The sequence below is a fragment of the Acromyrmex echinatior genome, chromosome 14 (assembly GCF_024713525.1).
Source record: "Acromyrmex echinatior isolate Ae372 chromosome 14, ASM2471352v2, whole genome shotgun sequence".
Classification (NCBI taxonomy): domain Eukaryota; kingdom Metazoa; phylum Arthropoda; class Insecta; order Hymenoptera; family Formicidae; genus Acromyrmex; species Acromyrmex echinatior.
Genome location: NC_141865.1, coordinates 11,341,788 through 11,367,883, shown reverse-complemented (window position 1 = coordinate 11,367,883; position 26,096 = coordinate 11,341,788). Strand labels below are relative to the sequence as shown.

Genomic DNA, 26,096 nt, shown 5'->3' with positions numbered 1-26,096 from the left:
ATTGATTGTATATATATTTTGAAAATATCTTAAAGTTATCTATGCATCGATTTTAGACATTGTGCTCATTGGATTGTAGTTGTAAAAACTGTTCAATCACGAATCGAATATTCTCTGCTAGAATGAATTAAACTCATTAAATGGTTAACTCCGAAATTATACTGCAGGTAACTATAATTTCCCTAGTTAATCGCTTCTGTAAGGGATGCCTCCTCGTCAAAAAAACTTCCCTCAATTCGATTAAATAAAACCGGTTTGCAATGAGATTTCTCCAATTTACGGATCTATTTGCATTAGAAATTACAGGTGCAGATAATACGCTATCGAGTCTTTTATGTTGTACAATCTATTCGATATTTGTGTATGTGAGAACATTCTCCACATTTTCACCGCTCGTTCCAAGAAACGGATCTGAGGATCCGAGTTTCAACCCGGTGAAAAATACTCCATGATGTACTTCGCGCGCTCGTTGTTTTAATTTACGCGTCAACGCGGAGTAAATTAAAGACCGCGCAATAAACAGCGACGTTATCGCGAGCGAGTGAGCGAGAGAGAGGGACGATCGGCGCGTCTCGGACAGTGCAGCGTGAGAAAGAGAGAAACGCGTGAGCGAGCGAAAGAGAGAGAGAGAGAGAGAGAGAGAGAGAGAGAGAGAGAGAGTGATAGTGGGAGCAGGTCGGAGGGTACAGTGCCGCGATGTGGGACAGTTGTGATGAGAGCGAGTGCAGAGAGTTGAATTCGACGAGGACGACGACTGATCGCACGAGGCTCGAGATGTTCGAGCCCACGGAGCAGGGAAAGGTGAGCGGATGCTCCGTTTCTTTCTTCCGGACGTCGCGGAAGTCGCGAGGTCGACAGGGAATGATGCACCGCCGGGCGTCGAAGAATATTCGTGCATCTCGTGCAATCGCCAGAGGATGACTTGGATGACGTTCGTCGACGTGCACCCACCCACATGCACACACGTCGCGTGATTCATAAGCACGGAAATTCGACGTTTCACGACGCGGCGATCTCGACCGATCGACCGTGACCGAGAACACCCGGTGTTCGATCGGGGCTCTTCGATGTTTTTTTGGTTTGAATTTGGAGGTTAGGTCAGTTAGGTATCTCGCGGACGATCAACGCACAGCACATCCCGTAATTCCTCGGTCTCGCAGGAAAAATCGCGCGGGTGGTCTCATGTCGAAATTATGAATACAATTTGACATTTTTTAACTGTTTATAAATAGTACGTAATTTGTTGTTGATTAGTGTTTTTAATTGCGACGCATTTGACACTTGCATTCCAGGCCTGCGATTTTATATTTAGAGATGTAGTTACTTGGTGCTTTCCAGCGAGAGATATAGTGTAACACAGTGACCATTCCATCTTTGTTTAACATTGGCAAACAATAAGGATATAATAGTTGCTTACACAAGTGAGACTGAGTAAAGGTACTATAACTAAACTATACAGTCAATAATACTGATCTGTAATACTGATAGTGTATGCATATTTTTAGTATTTTTACAACTTTACACGATCAATATTATTGATAGTATATTTCATTTGAGTTTTACTTACCTTATCTATATTTTATTGCATTGTGACATCTTAATAAAGTGATATTAATTCTTGAGAATCAAAATCCAGATCATTGTTAGTATTCTACCTCAATTCATCAATATTAATGACACACAATCAGTTATATTATCAATATTTGTTAATACTGACAGTATTATTGATCACATAGGGTCATTTAAAACTATGTATTTAATACTCAGATAATGACGTCACTATTTGCTTTGGTAACAAAGTTATTGCATGATAACACAGGTTTATTAAATCTCACTTTTAACATGAATTAACAAAAGTTAATAAAGCACATGGTCTCCAACTTGTACAGATTACAGGTAAAAGCTCAATTGAATCTTATTTCTCAGAATAAAAAAGAACATGCATTCAACTGAGTTATGACGCAAATGAAAATTATCAGAGTTTTTGTAAATAGAAAGCAACGAATGATTTACTGTGTTATCTGTGTCTTTTGTTGGAAAGTATGTTATCTCCTGCAGAATTGTTGACCTGTCATTAATTCTGTTGATAGGATCTCTGCATCCATACGGGCGTTGTGCTTCGTGGAGCGAATGCCAGAGAAGACGAGGTTCACAGTTCAGGAACGCTTAATATTGTGGAATATGTAAAATTTTGTTATTGGATTAATATTATGTATATATGGAGAAAATTATCGTAAGGGGTTTTATTTTTGCATTGCAGAGTTTTGGCAAGTGCATAGAATGGAAACCAGTAGAAGATTCCGTGGTATCAGAATGCCAAGATCAAGATCCAGAATGGTCCTTAGTGGATACTCATACGAGGAGGACTCGCACGAACTCAGAGGGTCCAGACTCTCTTGGACGTACGAGGACCGTTAAAATATTGTTTTCTGATCTAAAGTCATTTCGCGTGAATCACGGCGGACAGCAGCTCATATTTATGCAGAGGGATGGTACTACCTACGTTGCCTTCTTTCAGTTGGCTAACGCTGAAAGTTTCATTAATTCGTTAAAAGGATTCATCAAATTTGTAAAATCACGCTCGGATAAGAATTTATATCTGGTGATGGATGAAGTTGAAACTGTCTTGAAGAAATCTTTTGCTGAGTTGGATCTGTTTCAAGAAAACACTTCTGATTATGTGTGGAAGTTTGTAAAGAACTTACACAATCGTCCTTATGAAACAACAATGGAGGCATTCAGCAAACTTGCAGATATCTGGTGTAAGCGGATATATATTAATGATCTTCACTCAATACATTTATAATGCAGTGTGTGTTTTTATGAACATAAACACAATGATATATTATAATACATGATCATATTGTTTGTTAATATTATAGTGTATAAAGAACCAGTGAAGCGACCTGTTGAGGAAGCAGTAGCCGATTTATTAAACCAGTCTCTTACGATCGATCCTCATCCACGTGTATCTGTATCTATAGGATCTGGAGAAGAGTATGAAGTAATTGGAGTCGGAGTAGACCTACCTCCACGACCACCGTGTCCGCGCGGTAATACATTAATATATAAATTAAAAAATTATTCTATAGAAAATATAACTACATAAGATGGTTATACACATATATATGTATATATATTAGGTGTTGGAATTAATTCGTAGCGTTTTACAAGTGATGGGAAGTACTTTCATTAATGTATTTTTTAATGCTCATGTGAAATAAATAACATTCTTTCATTAAAAAACGCTACGAATTAATTCCAACACCTAATATATATATATATAAAATTATATATAATATATATTAAATTGTATATTTATTTTATGCTTAAATAAAAATTACAATTCCATCAGGTGCGCCGTTAACACAAGAACAATGGGAAAAATGTAAAGATCGAGAAGGAAGAATCACTGATCCTGAGGCTATCAAAGAAATTATCTTTCGGGGGGTATGTATCTAAATATTTTTCCGGCAATAATATGAGTATTCTTTATATAATGTATAATGTAATTTTGGAATATATTTGTGATAATTTATTAGGGAATTTGTCCATCATTACGTTTTGAAGTATGGAAATTTTTATTAAATTATTACCCATGGAAATCGACGCATAACGAAAGATTAGAACTTAAGAGGAAAAAGACTGACGAATATTTTACGATGAAATTGCAATGGCGTACATTTACGACTGCGCAAGAAAGCCGATTTTCTGATTATAGAGAACGAAAAAGTTTGATAGGTAATTAAAACAACAAAATTGTTATTTTTGTAAGAATACATAACTTATTCCTAACTGTGCTTTTATGTTGAATGAAAATTAAATTTTTTAATGTCATTCCAGAGAAGGATGTTAACAGGACAGACAGAACACATCCTTACTACGCAGGAGATAGTAATCCACACTTGGAACAATTATATGATATTCTCATGACCTACATAATGTACAATTTCGATTTAGGATATGTTCAGGGTATGAGCGATCTTCTTAGTCCAATTTTATTTTTAATGGATAATGAAGTAGACGCGTTTTGGTGTTTCGTTGGATTCATGGATAAAGTAGTAAGTATGATGTTTTCTCTGCGTAATAATACTTATATTAATACCTATAAATAACCTTTTTTTCTTTTAAAACAGAGTACTAATTTCGAGATGGATCAGAAAGGCATGAAAGGCCAATTGTGTCAATTATACACGTTATTATGCACTACGGAACCGCAATTAGCATATTATCTAAATAGACATGATTCTGGTAACATGTTCTTTTGCTTTCGATGGTTGTTAGTATTATTCAAGCGAGAATTTAGCGCGATCGATATATTGAAGTTATGGGAGATATTATGGACCGATCTACCCTGTAAAAACTTTCATTTATTAGTATGCGCGGCTATTTTGGACACAGAGAAAAATATTTTAATAGAAAACAATTACGGATTTACAGAAATTTTGAAGGTAAAACGTTTTCTTAGTATAACAACAACATAAATTTATCCGCATCTGTCATATGATATTATTGTTTACAGCACATAAACGATTTGTCACTTCATATCGAGTTGCCTTGGACAATTTCTAAGGCAGAAGGTATTTACTATCAGTTGATGTCCGTGGAACATCAAATTCCTGATGACATACGTGTAATTATCGGACTGGAGCCATTGCATAAGTCGTCGTCAACGAATGGAAGCGATGACGAAGCATCTAGTAATAATGCCCGAGCCAATGGTCCTCGTAATAATTCGAGACGAAATAGCACAGGTAGCGCCAATGTTAAATTAGGAGATGATGAAGTGTCATTTGAACGCGGATTGAACCTATCGTATATGTGAGGTCAGGACTGGACTTTTACAATCATTCACTAACAGAAAGCTGATTGAAAGTCTACATGAACAAAGAATAAAATAATTGTTTTCGCAAACGAGGATTTACACATTATCTTATGATTTGTTTGAAAATGTAGCTGATTTTAAACATATTATTGACAATAATTTTCACGCAGCTTTCACGAAATTAAATCGATGCTTTGAGATAAACGATAAGAAGCACGTTCCTAAATATATGTTTCTAATCAGATTTCTTTTAATTGGACGGTAGATATAATTCTTTTCTTTGTTTTAAACGTTGTGGTTGATCGAGATTCAAATTCTAAATAATAGAATACGAATGTAATGAATACGTTTCGAGAAGTAATGGTAGTGTTGAATTTTGAGATATTTATAACACTTACTGTGTGTACAGAGACGAAAGAATGAGATTATAATTGATACTTGTGTAAAAACATGCACATATTTTAATGCGTAGAAGAACTCACGATGATTGTTATGCGCGAATGCGCGGAAACAGATTAAAGATAACATCTTTAGACCTTGATAAGTGTTATATACGCGTAACTTACACCTAAGTTACAGTCTCTTTTCTAGATTTGTATAAAGCTTACTGTACATTTCTAATAAAAATTACCTATTTAATCTTTCACATATTCCCAATATGCAGTTTTCTCCCTTCTATTATGCCCATTTTTACCAATGTAGCTTAAATTTAATTTTGATTCAACTTAATCTTTTTCTAATTCTTAGAATTAAACACAAACTTTTATAAGAAGTTTATAGAATTAGAAAAAGATGAAGAGTTATGTCGAACTAAAATTAAAATTAGACATTGGTAGAAACAGAACATTATTCACTTTGTCTAAAATAATTTGAAAGACCGGAAGATTAATAAAAGATACGCTTTAATAAATAAATATTAATTTGTTAATATGTGTATGTAACATCATTCTGCAGGATTTTTTTATGCTTACTTTGTGACTTTTCTATACTTTTGTTGAATTTTGTTTATTAGTATTCACTCTTGAAATGCAATTAATTATGTATAGAAATTGGAAATGTAACATAGTATTAAATTAATAATTAGTTTAATATATTATTAATAAGCATTGCAATTTATTATTAATTGATAGGAGAAAATGCATAGAGAAACGTTTCATTATATTCAGCCTTAAAATGCCATTTATTAATTATTTAAAAAAAGTGGGGGATTAATATATTATTAAATTAATAATTTAACATGTTACTAATAAGCATTATAATTTATTATTGATAGGAAAAAATACACAGAGAAATCTTTCGTGATAGAAATCAAAGACATCAATTCTTTTACAAATACAATTTTCAATTTTATCGGATTTATTTATTTATATAAAAGTTCCAAGAGCAAAGGAGACATTGTCAGATTCCATTCATATTCAGGTTCCGTCGCTTCATGGCGTTCGTGCACGGAAACGTAAACAATGACGTATAGCTATTAGTTGTACTCAGCTGACCTTTCATAATAAAGAAAATGCGATCGAGCATGGAATTGACGGAATGTGCCATAGCGAAACGACGAAAGAAGTGGAAGAAGAAGCGACGCTTGAAGCGCTTGAAGAAACGGCTGCGCGAGCGAGAGGTTAGGTTCAACGCGAGTCGTTGGATGGCCTTCCCCGAGTATGTTACGGATGCACGACAGACGCTAGCGACGGGCACGATGCAAGCCGATGCTTTCTGGAAGAATTATGCCGTGGCCCAGGAATGGCAAAAACGGTAGGTTCACAAGTTAAATCAACGGTAAAATCAAAGAGAAGATTATTAAAGGAATCTCGTTGGTTTTCAGACATAGCATAACCTGGTGGAGGTCACGTTGCATCGCCCTGGAGCACGAAAATAAACTGCTGCGCGACAAAGTGAGATCCCTGGCTCAACATCGAGGCTATCGTGGCTTTCGGGAGAATTATAATTATCGTGCGGATAACGACAATGACGCTCAGGAAGATAATGACACGGAATCGGATACAAACGAGGATCTGGAGTTCAACGTGACCGAGGATTTGTTGAACTTTTTCGAGACTAGCGAAAGGCACAAGCGAGAGATGCAGCTAAAACGTGAAAGTAGTGAGACCGAGTATGAAGAGGAAAATTTAGAGGAATCCTTCGTTGATGCTGCCGAGAGTACCCAGATGAAAAAAGATGAGGCTGACCTGCTGCAAGGTGATGCCGGCTCTAAGATATTGGCGATGGAAACCACTCCACAAAGCACGATAGAGCAATACGAGGATACAGCGAATTGATAATATTAGCCCAACATTCCTGTGAAACCTTGGCTCTTTTCTTCTTTTTCTCCTGGATAGCTTTCGGACCTCTCCAATGAAAGTCAAAGTGTCAAGATGTTATATAGATCAAGTCTAAGCCTCTTTAGGAAGCAGAGCTTCGCTTTAGTTGTTTATCCAATAGGATTAGTTATAATCTAGTGAGCTATGAAATGTATTCCCTATTTAATGTTTAATATAGTCTAAGAATATCTTGAAAAATAAAAATTATTTTCTTTTATAGTTGGAAAGTAGCATTACTGAAACATCAATTGCCTTCCGTTTCGCAATTGCGCTCCAAATCCAACATGCTTCGGTTAATACGAGAGATCACTGGTAGATGACGCCATCTCAATGTTTTTATGATTTTTGCTTATCGCTCTGTAAGTATAGATGGAATTACTAAGATTAATATCGAGGCTTCTTTCTTCAATATTAATAATAAGGAAGGAATATATTTATTTATATGCTAAAATATGTTTTATGCAGTAGAAATAACGATGTATAACTCCAAAGAAGAATAAGATTGCACAGGTCCTCGTGTTGTTATATGATTAAATTAAGATATATCAATTAAAAGTAATACATATACATTTTATATATATATGGGATTAAAATATATATAATTACCTAGTAAATAAATTAAAAGTAACGTACATATTATAATTTCACATTCAACGATGTAAATATAATACATATATATTGCCGAATGTAAAATTATAATATTCATGTTACTTTAAGTTACTTTTAATTAATATTTCCTGGGTATTTTTAAAAAAAAGGGTTTTCTGATAAGATATTGGCTTTTTTATTCTTTGTATCTCGACTTATTAAATTTTTGAACTGTAAAAAATATAATACGTATTCTAATGTTGAATTTGGCAGCTTAATATTATTCGAATGACAAATATGATCGCTGTCTCCTTTTCTTAAAATAGAAAAGTCTCAATCGCAAAATCGGATTTGTACGTAGTTCGTAAGATCCTTCTGAGTCATAAGCACATACATACACGTGAAGGCCCGCGGTGCAAGACAACCAATTGCGCCAGAGGCAATATCAAGTTGTTTTTCTCGCGCGGCATCGCAGCGCAGCCATAAATGACACTCATCATATGAAATACACCGAGGGGGAAGCAATTAATAGCTAATCTAAACGACGGAGCAATTACATTCACATATTATTATTACTTGGATCAGAAATAATCGATCGGCACCATCGCTGTGTGAAAAACGTTATAGCCTCGCGACGTGCGATTATATGCGTTTATGCACGCGCGCGTATGAGACTTAAAAAAAAATGAAGAGAAGCGAAAGCGTGCGACAAAGATGTCTGAAAAAGTTGCACGTGGATCCAACGTGAAGACAGATGCTTTACTATCTGTTAATTCTGTTGCGAATATATGTGCGAAAACGCAGCGTTTTAACGTTTTCTAGAATATCGATGGCTATATTCGATCAGTAAAACAAGCAGCTTTTCAACTGTTGTAAGAATCTTCAATATGATCGTATACATTTAGATCCAGTGAGAAACTAAAGACAAGTTCCTCACAAAGTGCATGAAGTATTAAAGGCCAGTCATATTGAAGAATTTTACAATAGTTGCAAAGTTGCTTTTTGGGCCCTCATTGGAATACATGAAAGGAAAAGCATATTCCGTGTATTTACTTGGTCTATTTAATAATCCAGTCATCATAAAGACATATTCTATTAAACAATATGATGTAACGTGTCTATTAGTGTTTTTATTCAACAATATAACTATAATATAACTAAATATAATAACACGTGTTATGTTATATCACTCATTCAATAATATAATTATAATAAAATAAAACAATATAATTATATATAAAAATAGAGAGACAAAGGCTTTACAAATTAAAACTAGTAAATAATAAAAAGCATTCAAGCCCACGCAAGATCTTTCACAGAAAATCTATTTAAATCCGTTATATATAAAAATTATAACAATATACGTGCTATATTACAGTTGCACATTATTGCTGAATAGGATATTACAATTAACAATGGGATATTACAGTTAACAAATATGTTACATTTAACTAGGTGTTTATTGAGACGTCAGGTCAGATATGTTTCATCGTAATAATTTCAGAGATCTCTAGGATACTGCTGACGCAGCTTTAAAGGATCTTCCGAAAGAAAATCCAAGAGAAAATCAGTCTATTAGTATACATTCTGAAGGATGCATTCGGATGCAGCTGGATCGGGCCTGCAATTCTGTCGAGTCGTTCACATGTGGAACCGCTCTCGGGCTCGGGGCTGAAGAGTTGTCCATGAGGGCGCTATGCCTCTGTAACTCAATTACCGCGCATTGTGTTCGTGCCTGTGAGTACCACGCGACGCACACGATTTACCGTGTGCACAACAACGATGACGGCGACGGCGACGACGACGCGAAGGTGCAGCAACTTGCCCACGGTCCGGATCAAGGCCATAACTCCTGCGTATGCGGTAAAGTAGTTGATATCACGTATTCAGAATCCCATAGCCAAGGCCTTCAAGCCTCCTTTGTCACTGATTGAACGTGGCGTCGCTAGTATTTCAGGACTTATATGAATGCACGACGAGAATTAAAACGCAAATGTAGCAAAGATATAGATACCCATTCTGCTAAGGTGTTAAGGGCTATAGTATACAAAAGACTAAGCAGTAAAACGTAAACTGTAAGCAAATTGGCCAATCACAGTAGAGACCATAAGGCTATAATGTAAGCAGTAGCGAATCCAACATGTTGATTTCCTTACTGCTTACGTCTTACTGCTCAAGTTCTTCTGTGTGCCACGACTCTAAGACTGCTGATCACTCATGGATCACATAATGAAAGTTCTTGTAAATATATTTTTAAAGAAACATTTTTCAATAAAATAATTTTTGCATTTAATAGTGCATACTTAAGAAATATAAAACATTTTTTTATTTTTAATAAAATCATATCTATCTTCAGCTGTCATATGTATACTTAGCTATTATATATTTGTTTTGTGATTAGACACAATTCAGTTTCAAATATATATGAGTTATTTATTGATTACTGGAATATAAGAGAAGTTTTCAATATATTTTATTATAATCTATTCTATTAATTGCAAATGTTTTATTAAAAAATATATTTTAATTTAATTTGCAAGAATTTTCTTTATGTATTTTTCTCGTTTCTGACATCACAATCCAAGATAGCTGCAGTGAGGAATCTTGAAATAATTGTACCATTCTTATTTTTCTTCTCATTAAAAACAGTCGATTAAAAATTTAGTTATCTCATTGGAAAAAGCACCATGCCAGAAACATTTTCTGATTTATATCTTAATCGTTGTAAGTCATTGCCATAGAAGACTTCCTGAAATGTTTCCATAAAGAACATCCTGTCGCCGGATAATTCAGGAAAACAAGAGGTGGTTGAAAATAGATTAGAGCAGAACATGAAGGAAGTTTTGGCCGGATCGTTCAGACATACGTTATCTATAGACCGAACCCGCGAACAAGATCCAAATTCTCGGTTCGTCGACCAGTTCGTGAGAAGACGGCATCGATATCTTCGTCCGAGAAAAAGTTTTCTAATTATCGAAATAATGCGTGTCGTGGTGCCTAACATCCTGACACTTACGTGTTGGATCGAGGTCTATTTTTTCTACACTTTCACGAGAACTCAAGAATTCCGCACTCCTTCGGGTCTAAATTATTTCCCATTTTATTTATTCGTTCCCATATCTTTTCACAAAGACAAACGCGAGGGAAATTAAAATCGTTCTCACTGTTTATCCCAGATAGAAGGATAAGAAATGCTCTAATTGAGACCTAATAGATTTGAAAGTAACAATGCGTTGAGAATCACTAACGATTCATTAACGATAAAATCAACGACCATCATTTATATAATAATTTCGCGATGCAAATGTTCTATAGTGTAATACATGAAAGCAAAAGGGGAATATGGGAAACAAAGATCTGTTAAAACAACTAAAAATTTCATTGATTTGTGAATCTATAGTCGTAATATACAAACAGCTAGCTTTCTATATTAAAATAATACAATTGAATAAAATTAACGATTATAAGTAATCGTTAAATATTATAAAATAAATTAATTATAAAATAAATTATAATATAATAATTATAATATTATAGATTATAATAATATTATAATATTATAAAATAATTATAAATAAATTATAAAATAAATTAAATATTATAAATATTTGTTGTAATAACACAGCAAATTTGTTAATGCAGCAAAAACTTTCTATGAAAATCAATTCAATATACAGATCAAAATTTTGAACAAAACATGCAAGCTAAGATGGCATGTACTTTTGTTGCTGTAATGAAGGAAACTTATTACATTAGCAATTTTTATCACAACAAAGAATTTACTGAATTAGCATACTGAATTGTTTACAATCCACGATTTCTTTGTTGAATCATCTCAAATCTTTTTAATTATAGATGAACTCACTCAACAAGCTATAACTTTGTTGAACAATCTAATCTATTTTTTTTCCTATTTTATGTGAATACATCACGAAAAAAAAAACAGCTGAAAACTTTAGCAAATCTGCAATCGAAATATGCAGACAGTCAATTTTCTATGTTAAAATGGCAAAGTTGACAGCTGAATAACATTAGCGATTTGTTGAACCATCAAATCTTCCTAGTTATAGATGTTGAATTCGCGCAGTAAGTTATAGATTTGTTGTACCACTCAATTAATTTTTTTTCCGTATATGGTACGTGTGCACGGTACGCCTAGTTGAACTAAATTATTTATTTTCATTCGAGACGAGCTCTGACTTATAGATGGCAAGTTCCCAATCAGTGTAGAACACGTAACGTGCGAAACGTCCTTCCTCTCTTTTCCCCGGTAAACCGGTCGGTCCTACGCAAAGTAGTTGCTCTCCGGAGAGCATTTTATATTCCCTCCGCGACTTTCATTTAGATCTTTATCGATCAACTTTCACGGTGTGCTCCGCGCATTGCACTTCATTAAGTTTGCTTCCGACCTCTGCGGGCTTTCGCGCGAATACAATATCGAGGACTTGCACATTAAACTCGCTTTTCACTCCGTTATATCGATGAGAATCATTACGGAGCTTTCACAAATTACAGTAAGTATCAATCAATCGCTAACAAACTTGATAGCGATGCGCTGTTAAATTGTGACTCGCTACGACTAGTTACGAGTTTTTTAGGAATCGGCAATGAGAAACTTCAAGCGTGTTGGAAAGCCGGGCAATAATGTTATGTAAAGAACGAGTAATAGAGAAATGTTAACTCGTGAACATACGTTCTAGCTCACTAGACATCGTGCATGCGCGGTTAGCAATTATTGTCCATTATTCAGAGTAAGAGTGAGTAAGAGTGTTACAAAGTCGCGCATTTTTACGCTAATGTACTTTTTCAAGGCGCATCCATGTTTTCTTGCTAAATCCATCCAATAGTAAAAAGTGTCAAGTTAGTACTGCCGAGTGTACACTCTTGCAGTTACAGGCTTTCAAAGCAATTTGTCTTCAATTATCGAGAGACACGCTCTCGGGATGGAAACGGACGAAAAAATGTCGAGAAGTGCTCGGGATCTCTCAACCCCGTCAATTCCCAGAGGTTACACACAGACTTCTGAGATTTCTTCCCTTCCACCCCGCAGTTTTGTCTTCCCTTCATCACGCCTCGGAATTCTGCCATTGCATTCGCAACCTCATTGCTTGAAGGACCACCTTTCGCAGTATCAAAATGGCGTCGCTACGGACAAGAATGAACGGAGAAAAATGTGATTGAATAATTTTTATCTTTATACAAGACTAAAAAATATTCTGGTTTCTTTGCTGAATACATGACAAACTTTTGTCTAAAAATATAGATGGTGTAAAATAAAAAGTACATTACAATTATAGTAAATTTATTCAAGTGATTATCTTACAATAAAATAATTATATTAAGTGTGAACAATTCTCAACATTTACTTCACGAAATGTAACAAGTATCTTCACAGAAAAAAATGTTTGATTGAATTAATTAGAATTCTGATGGAAATTTGGAAAATAAATCCAGAATTCAAGTTAAATCTACAAGATTTCTGGTAAAATCTATAAAAATTCTAGTTAAAATTCTAGTTGAAATAACCAACATTCACTAGATTTAATCAGAAATATAGTAGATTTAAGCAAAATTCATTCATTTACCACCAGGATTCCAGTTAATTCAACCAAATTTTTTTTTCGTTACAATATGTCCGTGTTACAGTATGATTATATGATAATCGCTCATTTATTAGAATAGTAAAGTAAAAATTTTACATAAATACCTGTCTTTATATAGCATGGATCTGCTAATTCCATAAAATTTACTAGAACTCTAGCGCATATTATTTTACATATTTCCTCATGTGGAAAAAGACCATAAAACGGAGAGGGGGTCTGCATATGCTTTTGCTTTTTAATGGATCTGTATTATTAGCAGTTGCAATAAATTCTACGAGTTCATATAGGGGATATCCGCGTCGAGAGTGGAGTCCACGAGTCGTTGAAAAGGACAACGAGAATGAGGACGTTGTGGAGGCACCTACGATCTTGCCTTATTAAGCCCCCTCCCTCCCTCTTCTTTCGTCCTGTCTTTTTCTCCCACTCTACCTCACTGTGCAGCACTTAAAATCATGGCTGCACGTAACCGTCTACTGATTATATGGATTCGGCGATGATTTCTGATGATGCCCCCGACCCCCGAAATGGTAAAATAATACAGTGTCGTGTCCTAGCCCGGACCCTTTGGGTTCCGTGGGCTGGTTCGTTAGCGGAGCCTTGGCGCGAGGCACCCTGTCATTATGCGGCTGGTCCCCATCACCCCCACCAGTACTCAATTTTCGGTGCCCCTCCACAGTGCGCGAGCTCGACAAATCCCCTTGGCATCGCTGCCCGCCGTCGCCCTCCTTTCTTTTTCTACCCCGCGCGTGCAGTCTCCTACTCTCTTCGGCTCTCTCTCGCCGGGGGCCCCAAGTCTCTTCCACCGAGTGCTACTATTCTACGCTGTCGTTTCGCGACGTCGTCGCCCGTTTGTTTACGCTGCCAGTCGCGTGAACCGCCGTCGTGAGAAAATATCCCCGTGTACTTTCTGCCGCACGACGCGCGTTACATGTCCACGGTTGTTAACTCTTTTGAAAGACTGAAATAGGAAGACCTCCTCGAAATGTCACGAAACTTGACGAAAAATTGTATTTATGACGTCCATAAATGCTCTTTATCTTTCTGAATCGTGTCTTTGTAAAATGGAATACTTTGTATACCATATCCATTTACAGGAACATTCACGCTTACCTCTTTACTATGGAATAATTGTTTAACGAATATGGACCGTATAAATGTTCTTCGAATAAAGTAATGGAATAACATGGAAATATCCAAGCGATATTTATATTATTGATTTTAGTTTAAGGAAATATTACATTAGGAATTATACATTATTAGGAAATATTAAAAATTAAAAAATTATTAAAAAACTACAAATTTTTCTATATTATATTTGAAAATAATATGAAAAGTTTGATAGCAATTTAGAAATTGGATTGAAAATTATTTCAATGAAAAGATTTGTTTTTCATTAAAAAATAATTAAAATAAAATAAGAAAAAAAATTCATTTAAATTGTTAAGTATAAATATATTGAACTTAGTGAATTATTTCACATTTACATATAACGTTTATTTTTGTACAGGAAGTATACATTTCCAATTTCAGCCACTATTTGCGAAAAAACTATACACCTAATACATTCCTTAAAAACTGATCAAAATAAAAAATAAAAAAGATAAACATTAAATGCACCTCTCACAATTTTTAGTTTCTTAATTTTAATTAAAAAAACATGTATCAGAAAAATTGGTAAAAAAAAATAGAAAAATAATAGATACCATTTTTGATTGCAAGTGAAAAGAGAGACAAAATAGCACACTTAAGATTATTGTGCGCACGATATATGAAAGATCTTATCGTCAGCATCGTCTCGACTTCCGTTTTCTCGCCTCCAAATAGTATTTTTTACGAAATTCGAGCGAGCAGTCACGACCAACGGACATTTGAAACGCGTAACTCGATCGCACGCTGACTTGGCCTAGCAAGCAACTAGCAACGTCTCGTCATAGCCTACGCTCGAAAGCAACACACATATTTCCGCCTATCTTTCTCATCCCTCTCTTGATGCAATTCGATTTCTTCGAAATTAAAAACGGATCTAATTCCACGCGATTGAATTGCGAAAAAAATAAGTCATCACAAAGTGACCGCTTGCGACAAAGCCGGTGGTTCTTTAACTTCGGTGGAGTCTTAACTAATACTCGGGTGCAGAATAGAAATTCGAAATGGCTAACGATATTTCTTAAACAGCCATTTACCGGTACATCTATCTTACTTGGAGAATAATGACACGACGGCTCGTTTTTGATCTTTCGAAATACTTATTCTATGGCATAGTAGCGTTTTCTTGGGCGGTCGACTTGGTCGGTTGATTGGCTCCGCCGGAAGTGGATCGACAAAACCGCGGGGTTCCCATTCGTACTCTTGTAAAGGTACAAAGGTACACGCGTAAAGATCCTTGTATCCTCGCAGTATCCTTGGGGTGCCCCCGTCCTCGAAGGGCCTCTTTGCGGGTGTAGGTGGTCCCCACCGCCCGCGAACGGCAATCATTTCGCTTAATGACGAGAGAGACCTCGGTTCTTTCCTTTCTTCGGTCTCAGATTATCGCGCCGTGGTTGATGGTTCTTCCCCTATATCCACAGGACCACTCGGGGTCTCCTTCCATCTCTTTGCGTCCTTGCCGCGCCCTCTGCCCCCGCTACTGCACCTTTTATCCCCGAACTCTGTAATTTTCCTCTAGCGACCGTGCCACCACGTCGCGCCGAAATTGGTGTACAGTGGAACGATTTCGTGGAAATATACGTGGTCGTCTAAAAAAAAGAGGGGAATCAGGCGCGACGGTGACGGTGGCACTTCTACTCCGCGACCTCAGAAGGGAAAAAAAAGGAACGACGGGAAAAGAAAAGGGAATTGGGCGAGAACGAAGACGAACGAGCCGAAGAAGAACGACGAGAATTAGGAGAGGAAAGGTAATAAGTGGAGGAGAGCAGAAAAGATAGCGGGAGAGAGAGAGAGAGGAAGTCAGAAGTCTCCCCTCGTTCCGGGAACAGTCGTATGATGAGGAATCGTACCGAACACTCTTTCGCTTTCCTCTCGACAGTCGACAGTCTCGACGCGACGGTGAGATCCGCAGGTGCGCCAATCTCTCGCCCCGATGTTGCAGGGGCGCCGTGCAAGCGTGACAACACGCAACATTTCTTTCTATCATGCCAAAAATGATACACATTGGTCGCGCAGATGGAAGTCATTATTATTACAAAGAAGCGTTTTTGCTGCTCGCCGTCTGTCGATGCCGGACACATAGACGCGCTGACGGCTTACTGAGAAAAGCTCTTCGTCCTAAGGAGGAGGGTTGCTTTCTCTCTTCCTCTCCCTCTCAGTCTCTTTTTTTTCCTCAGATGTCTCCGCGAGGCGAAAGCATCGCAAACCGAAACTTGCGATGCGCGCGTTCCCACGTCATTAAGACGCGACTACCGCCGATCCCGATCACTTTCGCGGAACTCGCGCGACAAGCACGATGCGCGACGAGCGACATCCTGAAATCGTGGAATATTTCCACGCGTGGAAGGAACACGAGGAGCAGCTTCTGCGGATGAGCGACTTAATTTCCGGGAAATATCCCGCATGCCGTTGCGCGCGCCGTCATGTTACCAGTTACGTGATGGCTAAAGTGCGTAGACACGTCCTCGGTTCTCCGCGCTCTCCTCCACCTTCGAGGTTCCAGCACCTGTGAGGAAAGCCGGGCGGTGCGCACTGCGCCCGTTGGCCGAGCAAACAATACGGACGATGATGCGCCGTCCTGAGCGCATTGTCCGCCACGCTCAGCCACGCTGGCGAGGCAGTAGTAGGCGGTGGATTTATCTACCTACTCGTAGAGTCAGGTAGAGACGAAGAGAAAAAGAGATAGAGAGAGAGAGGGGGAGAGAGAGGGAGAGAGAAAGAGTGAGAAAGGGGAATTGATAGAGAAGGCAAGAGAGAAATCTAGGGGTTCTCGACCCCCGAGACACGTCGCGTCGCCGTGCCGCGCGACGGCCGGCTGCCGCCGTGCCGTCGGAAACGCCGGTGAATCGTCCTTTCGTTCCGGGCTGATTTCGCGCGGTCGGCGCCTCGGTGATCTATCAAATGCCTATCATCTCGCAAAGTAACAAATTACCACGACGATCTTTCTCGACGGGTCTCTCGAAGCGGAGCGTATTGACGAATCTTTGTAACGGCCGTGCGAATGAGATCCGATTTGCGACGGTTCTACGGCGATTGTCGCGATCGATGCTCGTTATCTCATCTCGTAACTGTTAATCTCTCGTCTGTAAACATATCTAGCTAACGTTAATGGGCTTTCTACAATAAGCTGTTATATACTTAAGTTTTAAATCTTAAAGTGATAAGAAATTGACCAATCACAGTCGAATGTAAGAAGAATAATAATCGGTTATCATTAGTCAGTTTCTTATAACTTAAGACTTAAAACTTAGATAATGACTTATTGTAGAAAGAAGGGAATAAATACCAGAGTCTTGCATAAAGTATAATACGTAATGCATAAAAAGAACCAATCAAAATTCTTCATTTTCTTCTTTTTCATAAAATAGAAGACTTTGGTTAGTGGATTTTCTTATGCCTTATGTATGCATTTATGTAAGAAAATTTGTGCTCTCCTATCTTATATTAGAGAAAAAACTTGCTGTTTAAAAAAAAATTAGAATTTGATTCAACTAAATACAACGGGCTATCAAGTAAATATTTGTTAATTCAAATAAGTAATGTTGATACGACTCATATATATTTGTAACTTAAATATACATATAAATACTTGAACTATATAATTAGTATGAATTTTTTAAATGCATTTAGTCAAGTTAACAATTTTTTTCTCGGTGTAATCATTTATGAAAAATTTTATTTCTATTCCCAATGTGCCGTATATTCAGAACAGCAAAAAAAGTGTCGTAAAATATTTAAATATTAATAAAATGTTCAGAATATTGTATGAACACTTGTTGTATATGTCATAAAAAATTTCACTCACGACAGAGGGCCACGGCAGAGATATATTAATATAAATAAAAATCATATTGTAGAGGAAATATAAACAGCGTAGCATTTTGCCTGAATTTCAAGATAAAAATAAATGAAATGTGTTTTTGTTATTATGTTATTATGGTTAAACATTAATTCAGGGATCTCTGGGGAAATTCTGGAATTTCTGGAAAAAATAATAATTTTGCGGAATATATAGGGAACATTCTCCGAATATGTAACAATGTACAAATGGAATATTTAAATGGATTATTTCAATATTGTTCTTACATTCTGTAAATATTTCGAGATATTCCGGAATATTTCTGAAATGTTATTTTGAGATTTTAAGAACATTTTGTAAATATTTCAGAAATATTTAGCGCTAAGATATAGCAGCTGGATTACCTTTATGATCGCTGCGTGCGCGTTTGCGTGCTATGCTACAATTCGCTGAGGTTGTCTCGCAATTGAGGAAACACTGACAGTCTAATGTTAGCCGATAACTTGAGCTCCGCATTTTACGATAGTGCTTAGATTTTTTTGGAATCGTAATTGCGGCTGTTAAAAATGTCTTGTGACATTGATTGACAAGGATATTGACTCTTGAGGCGATCGAATATTTATAATACACATATTTTCTGACGAGGAAGTATTTATATCGTTATAAATTTATGATATCTAATTCTCTCTGTATGAAGACATTTAAAATAATAATAATAATAATAATAATAATAATAATAATAATAATAATAATAATAGTTTAGCAGAACATTTATTTTGCAACTGTTGGAAATTTTCTTCGCGTTGATTGGATTACGCTTTTAATAAAAATGAAAGCGATTTTATGATTTCAAGAATAAATCAAGTGTAAATAAAATGCCTATACTTTTTGTTTTTTTTACATTATAACTCAAGCTTCTGTACGCAAATAATACATTTATATAAAATATAATTAATAGACAATTGGAATGTACTTACTAATGAATTAAATGTAAAGTGTAAACCTTTCGATTTTGAATTTGAGTGCGGAAGTACAAACCGAAGTTTGTTATAATACGCATCAGCAAGTAAAGATAAAGACTCATATAAGCATTTCATTTATATATTTAGAGAGACTAGTCTAGAATAATCACAGTGAAGAAAATTTCCAACAGTTGTAAAATAAATATTTTTTTGAATGCGGCCATTGCAAATTTCATATTTGGGTAATGTATTATTAGAAGTTGTCTGTTTATTATTGTTAATCGATCTGCATGTATAATCTTTTTGAAATAACTTACAATATTATATTGTTCTACTTGTTCTAATTGAGCAATATTAGGTCTGCAACTATAATACTACTTTTAATTTTCTACTCTTAATCTTTTACTTTTAGAACATTAAAATCTGGAGACATAGCGTGTCATGATTCGGCGCGAATTAATATACAATAACATTGGAAACATATATTGGTAATAACTTTTTTATGTAACTATACATCATTCCTTTAAAAAATAACATAATAAAAAAATTAAGTTTCTAAGAAACAAATTATTTGTCAACTTGACAGAAAATGATTGATTAATCAAATGATATCGGCAAAAAGAATTCTTAATTGATCAAACGTCATTTTTGTCATTTTATAATCTTTAAAAAACTATTCTTTAAGGACTTTAATGGATTTTTAAACTACCCTTTTTGAATTGTGACGTTTTGACAATTTTTATGAAATTACGTTACTTTTGATGGTTAATAGAATTATACCTAATTTTAATTATATCTCATTTTTAAAGTAAGAGAGTGATATAATGCATAAACATCGCACAGTGTCATAAAACAAATTGACAATACAAATCTGACATTAAGCTCGATCGTCGTCTTTCGATTTAATTCAGATTGCAACTTGTTTTATATTCAGTGAATATATAATAATGCAGTGGCATTTCGAGAATGCGCTTTATCTCGAGCATTCCCCTCACAATTCGCGTAACACGCGTTTCTACGAAACGGCACGTTCTCGTAACCGCTTTTCTCGTCACGTTACAAAAAATTCCAGGATCTTTGTATCTCGTCTAAAGGGTCTTATATCATTAATCAATTCGTATGGGAGGTCCTATCGTACGAGTCATCTCTCACGCGGAAAATATTTCTGGAAAAATGGCAAATGTCCCTGCAAATGTTTCTCAGGTCGCAAAATTCCAAGATCCTCACGATCTGTCCAGTTTGATTAGTCCACTAGACTAGACAATCCGTGCGACATATCGAAAAGATCCTCTCGCCCCAGGGTATCCCTCTTGTAGGCCTAGTTTGCGTTTCTAGGAGACGGCACGTTTTTCCCGTCTCACGTCACAAAATTCCGAGACCTTTGGCACGAGGTGGATCCTCGGTACAAGAGTCTTGTAGGGTCGGGCGCGGAATGAGCGCCGACGGTAAGTCAGTTTTTCGCATACCGAGTGCTCAGGTAGGTAGGTAGAGGAAGAAATACACAGCGGTGGAGGAAAGGGAGCGAGAGAAGCGTAAGAGAGAGAGAAAGAAGAGAAAGGAAGAGAATCGGCATGCAAGCAGGCGGGCAGGCAGGTAAGAGAGTTTGGTATGGTCTAGCTGCTCGCTGCCGCGAAGACTCGAAGAGTTGAATGCCGGGGCAGCCGGGGCCCGGCAGTCCCAGCAATCCCGGCACCAGCGCGCCGCCGACTCGAGAATCGAGGCTCCCCTCTCCAAGATGGCCGCCGCTGGTCGAGTTGAGGCCCAGCCGTGAGCCCCCCCTGACCGAGCCAGGCGAGCTCGTCGGGTTAGGGGAAGGGTAGGCCTCGCAGGTGCCGCCATGTCAGTGCATGCCTAACCTCGAAGCCGCGCGGAACGGACGTTGGGCCCGACTACGCGATACCTCGTGCCATCGCTGTATACGCGGAGGGAAAGATTATCTAATCTTCCTTATCGTTTTCGCGTCCCCGCAGCTCGTCGGATTCACAGCTGCTATAACATCGTACATGGAGAAACGGCGGCACCGGGACGATCCTGTCTCCTTCGGATCGGGAAAAAACGGTGCGTGATCGAGGAAAGTGTTCCGCCGACCCTTCGCGATTAAAGTAAGGCCGCGTAGAACGTCGGACGCGAAAGGAGAGACGAGACGATTGGCGCGCGTCTCCTCTGCTCTGTGAAAGCTGTGAAAAGAAGCGGGCAAATCGCGTCTTTATATCGTTATATCGTTATCGATACTTTGCATAACGAGGTTGAGCGTCGTTATTCATCTATTCGCGATTTTTCAATAGGTGTACGATTGACAGTTCGGAGTGTTCTTTCGCCGCGTCATTTGATTTTGCCTTTCTGATATCCTCGCTTCTGGAATTTTGTTCCTGGACCAAGGTACAGACTGGTTTCTCACTCTGGTCTGTTGATTCCGGTTCGCGAATCGATCGACACGATCCGACGGACGGAGCGGAGCGGAGCGTCTTACGGCGGTAGCCGGTCAGCGGGAATGACAGCGACAACGACCGGCCCGTGACGTCGTGGGACGAATCACGAACACGGAGCAGGAGTCCGCGATAGCGCCGAGGAGTGCGAGGTGTCCCGACGGGACGGGAACACGACGGTCATGCATGACGCGAGACGATCGCACCGAGTTCGCGACCGATCGTGCTGATCGGTTATGCCAGTTATCGGGACGTGGATCTAACGCGAGGAATGTGCCATATCTCGCCTTCATAGAGGAACTTGGCAAAGAAAACTTGGGAAAGGAGAGAGCAAAGTAGCACGATAATTCGATCAGTGGCCAACTTCATTCCAAACGAGCGAATCTCCGCTGCTATATTCTCGCGAAGTGGACAACGCTGGAATGCGCTGCATCTCACCGTCGTAAAAGAACTCAGCGAAGAAAACGAGAAAGGAGAAAGGAAGAAAGGAAGTTTCGTCGACGAGAAAAGTAGAGCGCCGCGATAATTCGACCAACGGCTAACTTCACTTCAGACGAACAAATCTTCGCTGCTGTATTCTCGTGGAGCGAATAATGCGAGGAATATCTCGCTGTCGTAAAGGAAAAAATCGGAAAAATTAGAACGCCGCGATAATTCGACCAACGGCCAATTTCACTTCGAATCTTCGTTGCTATGTTCTCGCGGAGCGGACCGGAGCACAGTTTGCGCGGTCGCCGGTGTAAATTTACGACGCGGTGAGACAATTAAATTACGCCGGTATTTGAAACGTTCGTGGAAAGAGGAGAAGGGAATCGGTATTTCGCGTGTGAACGTATAATAAAAGTCGGTGGAGTGAATACAGTCGCGAGAGACTCGTTCAAGGATCAAACAGTGATATTTGGTGGTTGCTTCGTGTTGGTGTTAATACAAAGGTTAGGTTAAGTTGGGGTGATAAGGAAAGTGCCGGTGAAAGAAAAAGGAGGGGAAAAAAAGCGAGGAAGGAGTGCGCGTACGGAGGAGGAGGACACGAGGACTCGGCAGATACGAGGAATCCGTACGTTTCGCTTTGCATCGCGACCGACGGCCACGCCGTAGAGGATGGAAAGATCGAGATAATATCGCGAGTGTCGAGGAGGGCGAGGAGGAGGAGGAGGAGGTGGTGGAGGGACGGCCGTGGCGTGGTGGTGGAGGCCCCAGGATGTGGCATCTGCTACTGTTCCTCGTCCTGGGAGCGACCCTCGGCCTGGGCGCGACCCCCGCCCCGGGTGCGCTACACGAGCGCGTAAAGTACCTGGAGGTGTCCGAGAACGTGCGGCCGGGCACCCGGGTGGGTTTCATCGACATTGACAGCCCGCCTTATCTGATAGCGCCGGTACCGGGTTCGCCGGTGGAGACCGACCTGATCATCGAGTCGGCAACGGGGGAGATAAGAACGCGAGTGCCGTTGGACCGCGAGACCCGACCATCGTACAGCCTGGTGGCGTTGCCGAGAGTGCGGGTGGTTATCACTGTGCTCGACGAGAACGATAACGCGCCCACCTTCGCCGTGGACCACGTGTACATCGAGTTCCCGGAGAACTCGCCCCGTGACGTCAAACGACCTCTACCGCCGGCCTACGATCCCGATCTCGGCCAGTACACGACGCAACGTTACGAGATCGTGTCCGGGAATCACGGCGACGCGTTCCGATTGTCGCAGCAACGTGGCCGCGACGGCGTTCTGTACCTGGACCTTCAGATCGCCGGCTCGCTGGATCGGGAGATACGCTCCCGCTATCATCTGGTGATCGAGGCGCTCGATGGCGGAACCCCGCCGCTCCGCTCCCACTTGAACGTCAACGTCACCGTCCAGGACGTCAACGACAATCCGCCCGTCTTCAACCAGACGCGCTATGACGCGAACGTGCCGGAGAACGCGACTGTCGGCACGCCGGTGCTCGCAGTGAACGCGACCGATGCCGACGCCGGGGACAACGGTCGTATCGAGTACTCCATCAATCGCCGGCAGTCCGATCGCGAGGAGATGTTTCGCATCGATCCGGAGACCGGGATGGTATACGTCAACAAGGCCCTCGACTTCGAGTCGAAGGAACGGCATGAGCTGGTGATCGTCGCTCGGGATCGCGGCGCCCAGCCGTTGGAAGCCAGCACCTTTCTCTCCATCCGCGTGACCGATGTCAACGACAATCAGCCGGACATCACCGTCATCTTTCTCTCGGACGACGCGACTCCCAAAATCAGCGAAAGCGCGCAACTCGGCGAATTCGTCGCCCGGATATCCGTCAGCGATCCCGACTCCCGGACAGAATACTCGAACGCGACGGTTACCTTGACAGGCGGTGAAGGTCACTTTGGTCTGACTACGCGGGACAATATCATCTATCTCGTGGTAGTGGAGCGACCTTTGGACCGCGAGGAGCAGTCCGTCTACGAATTATCGGTGGAGGCGACGGACGCCGGTACGCCACCGTTGTGCGCCGAACGCACTTTTCGATTGCTCGTCACCGATGTGAACGATAACGCGCCTAAATTCGAGCACGAGAGGTACGAGGCTCATCTCCTGGAGGCGTCCGAGCCCGGGACATCAGTGATACAAGTGTTCGCGATCGATCTCGACGAGGGCGTCAACTCGGCGGTTCGTTACTCCTTGGCGAACGCAACGTGGTTCGCGATTGACGAGACCACCGGACTTATCACTACAGTGACGCACGTGGACTGCGAGGCCAACCCGGCGCCGATCTTGGTGGTGTACGCGACTGACTCCGGACGACCGCCTCTCAGCAGCAGCGCAACCGTGCGAGTCACCGTCCACGATCTCAACGACAACGAGCCGATCTTCGAGAAGCCGCTCTATAACGCCACTGTGCCGGAGAACATGCCCGTCGGACGCTGCTTTCTCAAGGTAGGATTGCGAAAATCACTTTTCTCCCCTGCTGCGCGTCACGAAAATGTCAAGCTGAGAAACTCATGTAGACCCGGTTCTGCCAAAAATGTGAGAATAACGTTAATCTCAGTTCAATTTATTCTTTATATTTTTTTTTAATTTTGCACTGAGAAAGAGAGAGAAAGAAAAATTATTTGTTTGGCTAAATTAATTGTTTATTTGACTAAGTTAATTTAGTTGTCTTTATTTTGTTGGTGAATGTATGATTTAAATTAAATATAATATGTTTGATTAAATACATACATTTTTTTTATTAAATAAAGAAATAAAGAACTGAATTAATTTAGTCAAATAAGCGATTTTAATCTCGGATCAATTTATTCTTTATTTTTTTCTAATTTGCATTGCGAGAGAGAAAGAGAAAAATTATTCACTTGATTAAATGTTTATTCGACTAATTGTAAATAAATTTATTTGTCTTTGTTTATTTCGTTATTTATTTTGGAGAATATATGTTAAACATATTTTTAAATCAAATATAATATACATTCTTTATCGAAAGAAATAAAGAAAAAACTAAATTAATTTAGTCAAATGACCAATTTTTTTCTCAATGTAAGAATTAAAAAAATGATAAAGTAACTAGCTCATTTACAATTAATCATTGAGTCAAGGAGATTAAATTAATAAAAAGGAAATTAAAAACTCGTATAAAAGAACATAAGGCTGAGAATAACATAAGAAGATCCATTTCTGAGATGTCAGTGGTTTCACGTCACTAGTTGAATGAATTGGATGATGGGATAACATAAGAATTTTAGACACAGAACAATCATTAATGAAAAGAAGAATTTCTGAAATCATATACATAAAATAAGTGGTATCAATAAGCAAAGTGACACTGAAGGTTTGCCTGATATTTTTCTGCCTCTTCTTAAGAAAGATCTCTCTTATACTTAATAAATAATTCTAGAACTTTCTAAACTTTTGACTCATATATATAAATAGTGGTAAAATATATGATATGACAAATAACAACACACAATGTCACAACAAATTTCCATCTGTGCAAAGGATGTACTTGAGATTCATCATTATATTTTTTTGCTGTAAAAGTAAACGAAAAGGTAACGATTCTATTCTTACACATTTCGATTAGAAGATATTAATGATACGCAAATTTGTTATATTAGAATCTGGAAATTCTCGTTCTACATTTTTCGTGATATGACAATTGGCGGTGTAACATTATTGTACGAAGCATCTTCACATAAATGAAAGAACACGTTTATATAATTATATCATACGATAGTTGAATTTAATGTGCTATATGTAACTTTGCATTTTAAGAATGTTATGAATTTACTGAGGATGGCCAGATTGTGGCCGAAACGTCTAATGTTTTAATTAATGTAATGATAATTAAATATCACAAACTATAACTTGTGTTTTTTATGCTCTTCTTTTTATACATTAAGATTAAATTAATTTTATTAATGTGGAATCGAGCCTTAGCGAGCAAACAGCGAACGCGAATGTTCATGA

General features: G+C 38.7%; 3 protein-coding genes across 4 annotated transcripts in view; all 3 read left to right on the top strand.

Annotated features, from left to right (window-relative positions):
• Positions 1-602: 602 nt before the first annotated feature.
• On the top strand, positions 603-6,577 carry Tbc1d15-17 (TBC1 domain family member 15/17). 2 transcript variants are annotated; one of them, XM_087413335.1, is made up of 10 exons: positions 603-801; positions 2,091-2,183; positions 2,261-2,762; positions 2,883-3,053; positions 3,356-3,450; positions 3,543-3,741; positions 3,844-4,061; positions 4,137-4,451; positions 4,523-4,754; positions 6,245-6,577. In XM_087413335.1, exons 1-10 carry the CDS (start codon positions 697-699, stop codon positions 6,280-6,282), a joined length of 1,968 nt encoding a protein of 655 aa, XP_087269461.1. In that variant the 5' UTR covers positions 603-696; the 3' UTR covers positions 6,283-6,577. The 2 variants fall into 2 exon arrangements, with proteins under 2 accessions (XP_087269461.1, XP_011055391.1); XM_011057089.2 differs by lacking the exon at positions 6,245-6,577 and having other exon boundaries at positions 607-801; positions 4,523-5,471.
• LOC105146670 (hypothetical protein) lies at positions 6,336-7,362 on the top strand. The gene is made up of 2 exons (XM_011057079.2): positions 6,336-6,577; positions 6,648-7,362. The coding sequence occupies exons 1-2, from the start codon at positions 6,336-6,338 to the stop codon at positions 7,099-7,101; spliced, it is 696 nt and encodes a 231-aa protein (XP_011055381.1). The 3' UTR covers positions 7,102-7,362.
• The window catches only part of ds (dachsous cadherin-related 1), a 377,057-nt gene continuing 358,101 nt past the window's right edge, over positions 7,141-26,096 (top strand). Inside the window, exons 1-3 of the mRNA XM_087413226.1 lie at positions 7,141-7,280; positions 7,364-7,502; positions 9,236-24,569. Of these exons, the coding sequence (XP_087269352.1) occupies positions 22,866-24,569 (1,704 nt within the window). The 5' untranslated portion in view covers positions 7,141-7,280; positions 7,364-7,502; positions 9,236-22,865. The remainder of the gene's footprint in view (positions 7,281-7,363; positions 7,503-9,235; positions 24,570-26,096) is intronic.

Bases quoted from the DNA above. Each gene is read 5' to 3' on its own strand.
- LOC105146670 (XM_011057079.2), top strand. From the start codon at position 6,336: ATGCGATCGAGCATGGAATTGACGGAATGTGCCATAGCGAAACGACGA. The intron at 6,578-6,647 runs GTAGGTTCACAA...GTTGGTTTTCAG, and splicing joins GCCCAGGAATGGCAAAAACG to ACATAGCATAACCTGGTGGA.
- Tbc1d15-17 (XM_011057089.2), top strand. From the start codon at position 697: ATGTGGGACAGTTGTGATGAGAGCGAGTGCAGAGAGTTGAATTCGACG. The intron at 802-2,090 runs GTGAGCGGATGC...TTCTGTTGATAG, and splicing joins AGCCCACGGAGCAGGGAAAG to GATCTCTGCATCCATACGGG. The intron at 3,054-3,355 runs GTAATACATTAA...CAATTCCATCAG, and splicing joins ACGACCACCGTGTCCGCGCG to GTGCGCCGTTAACACAAGAA.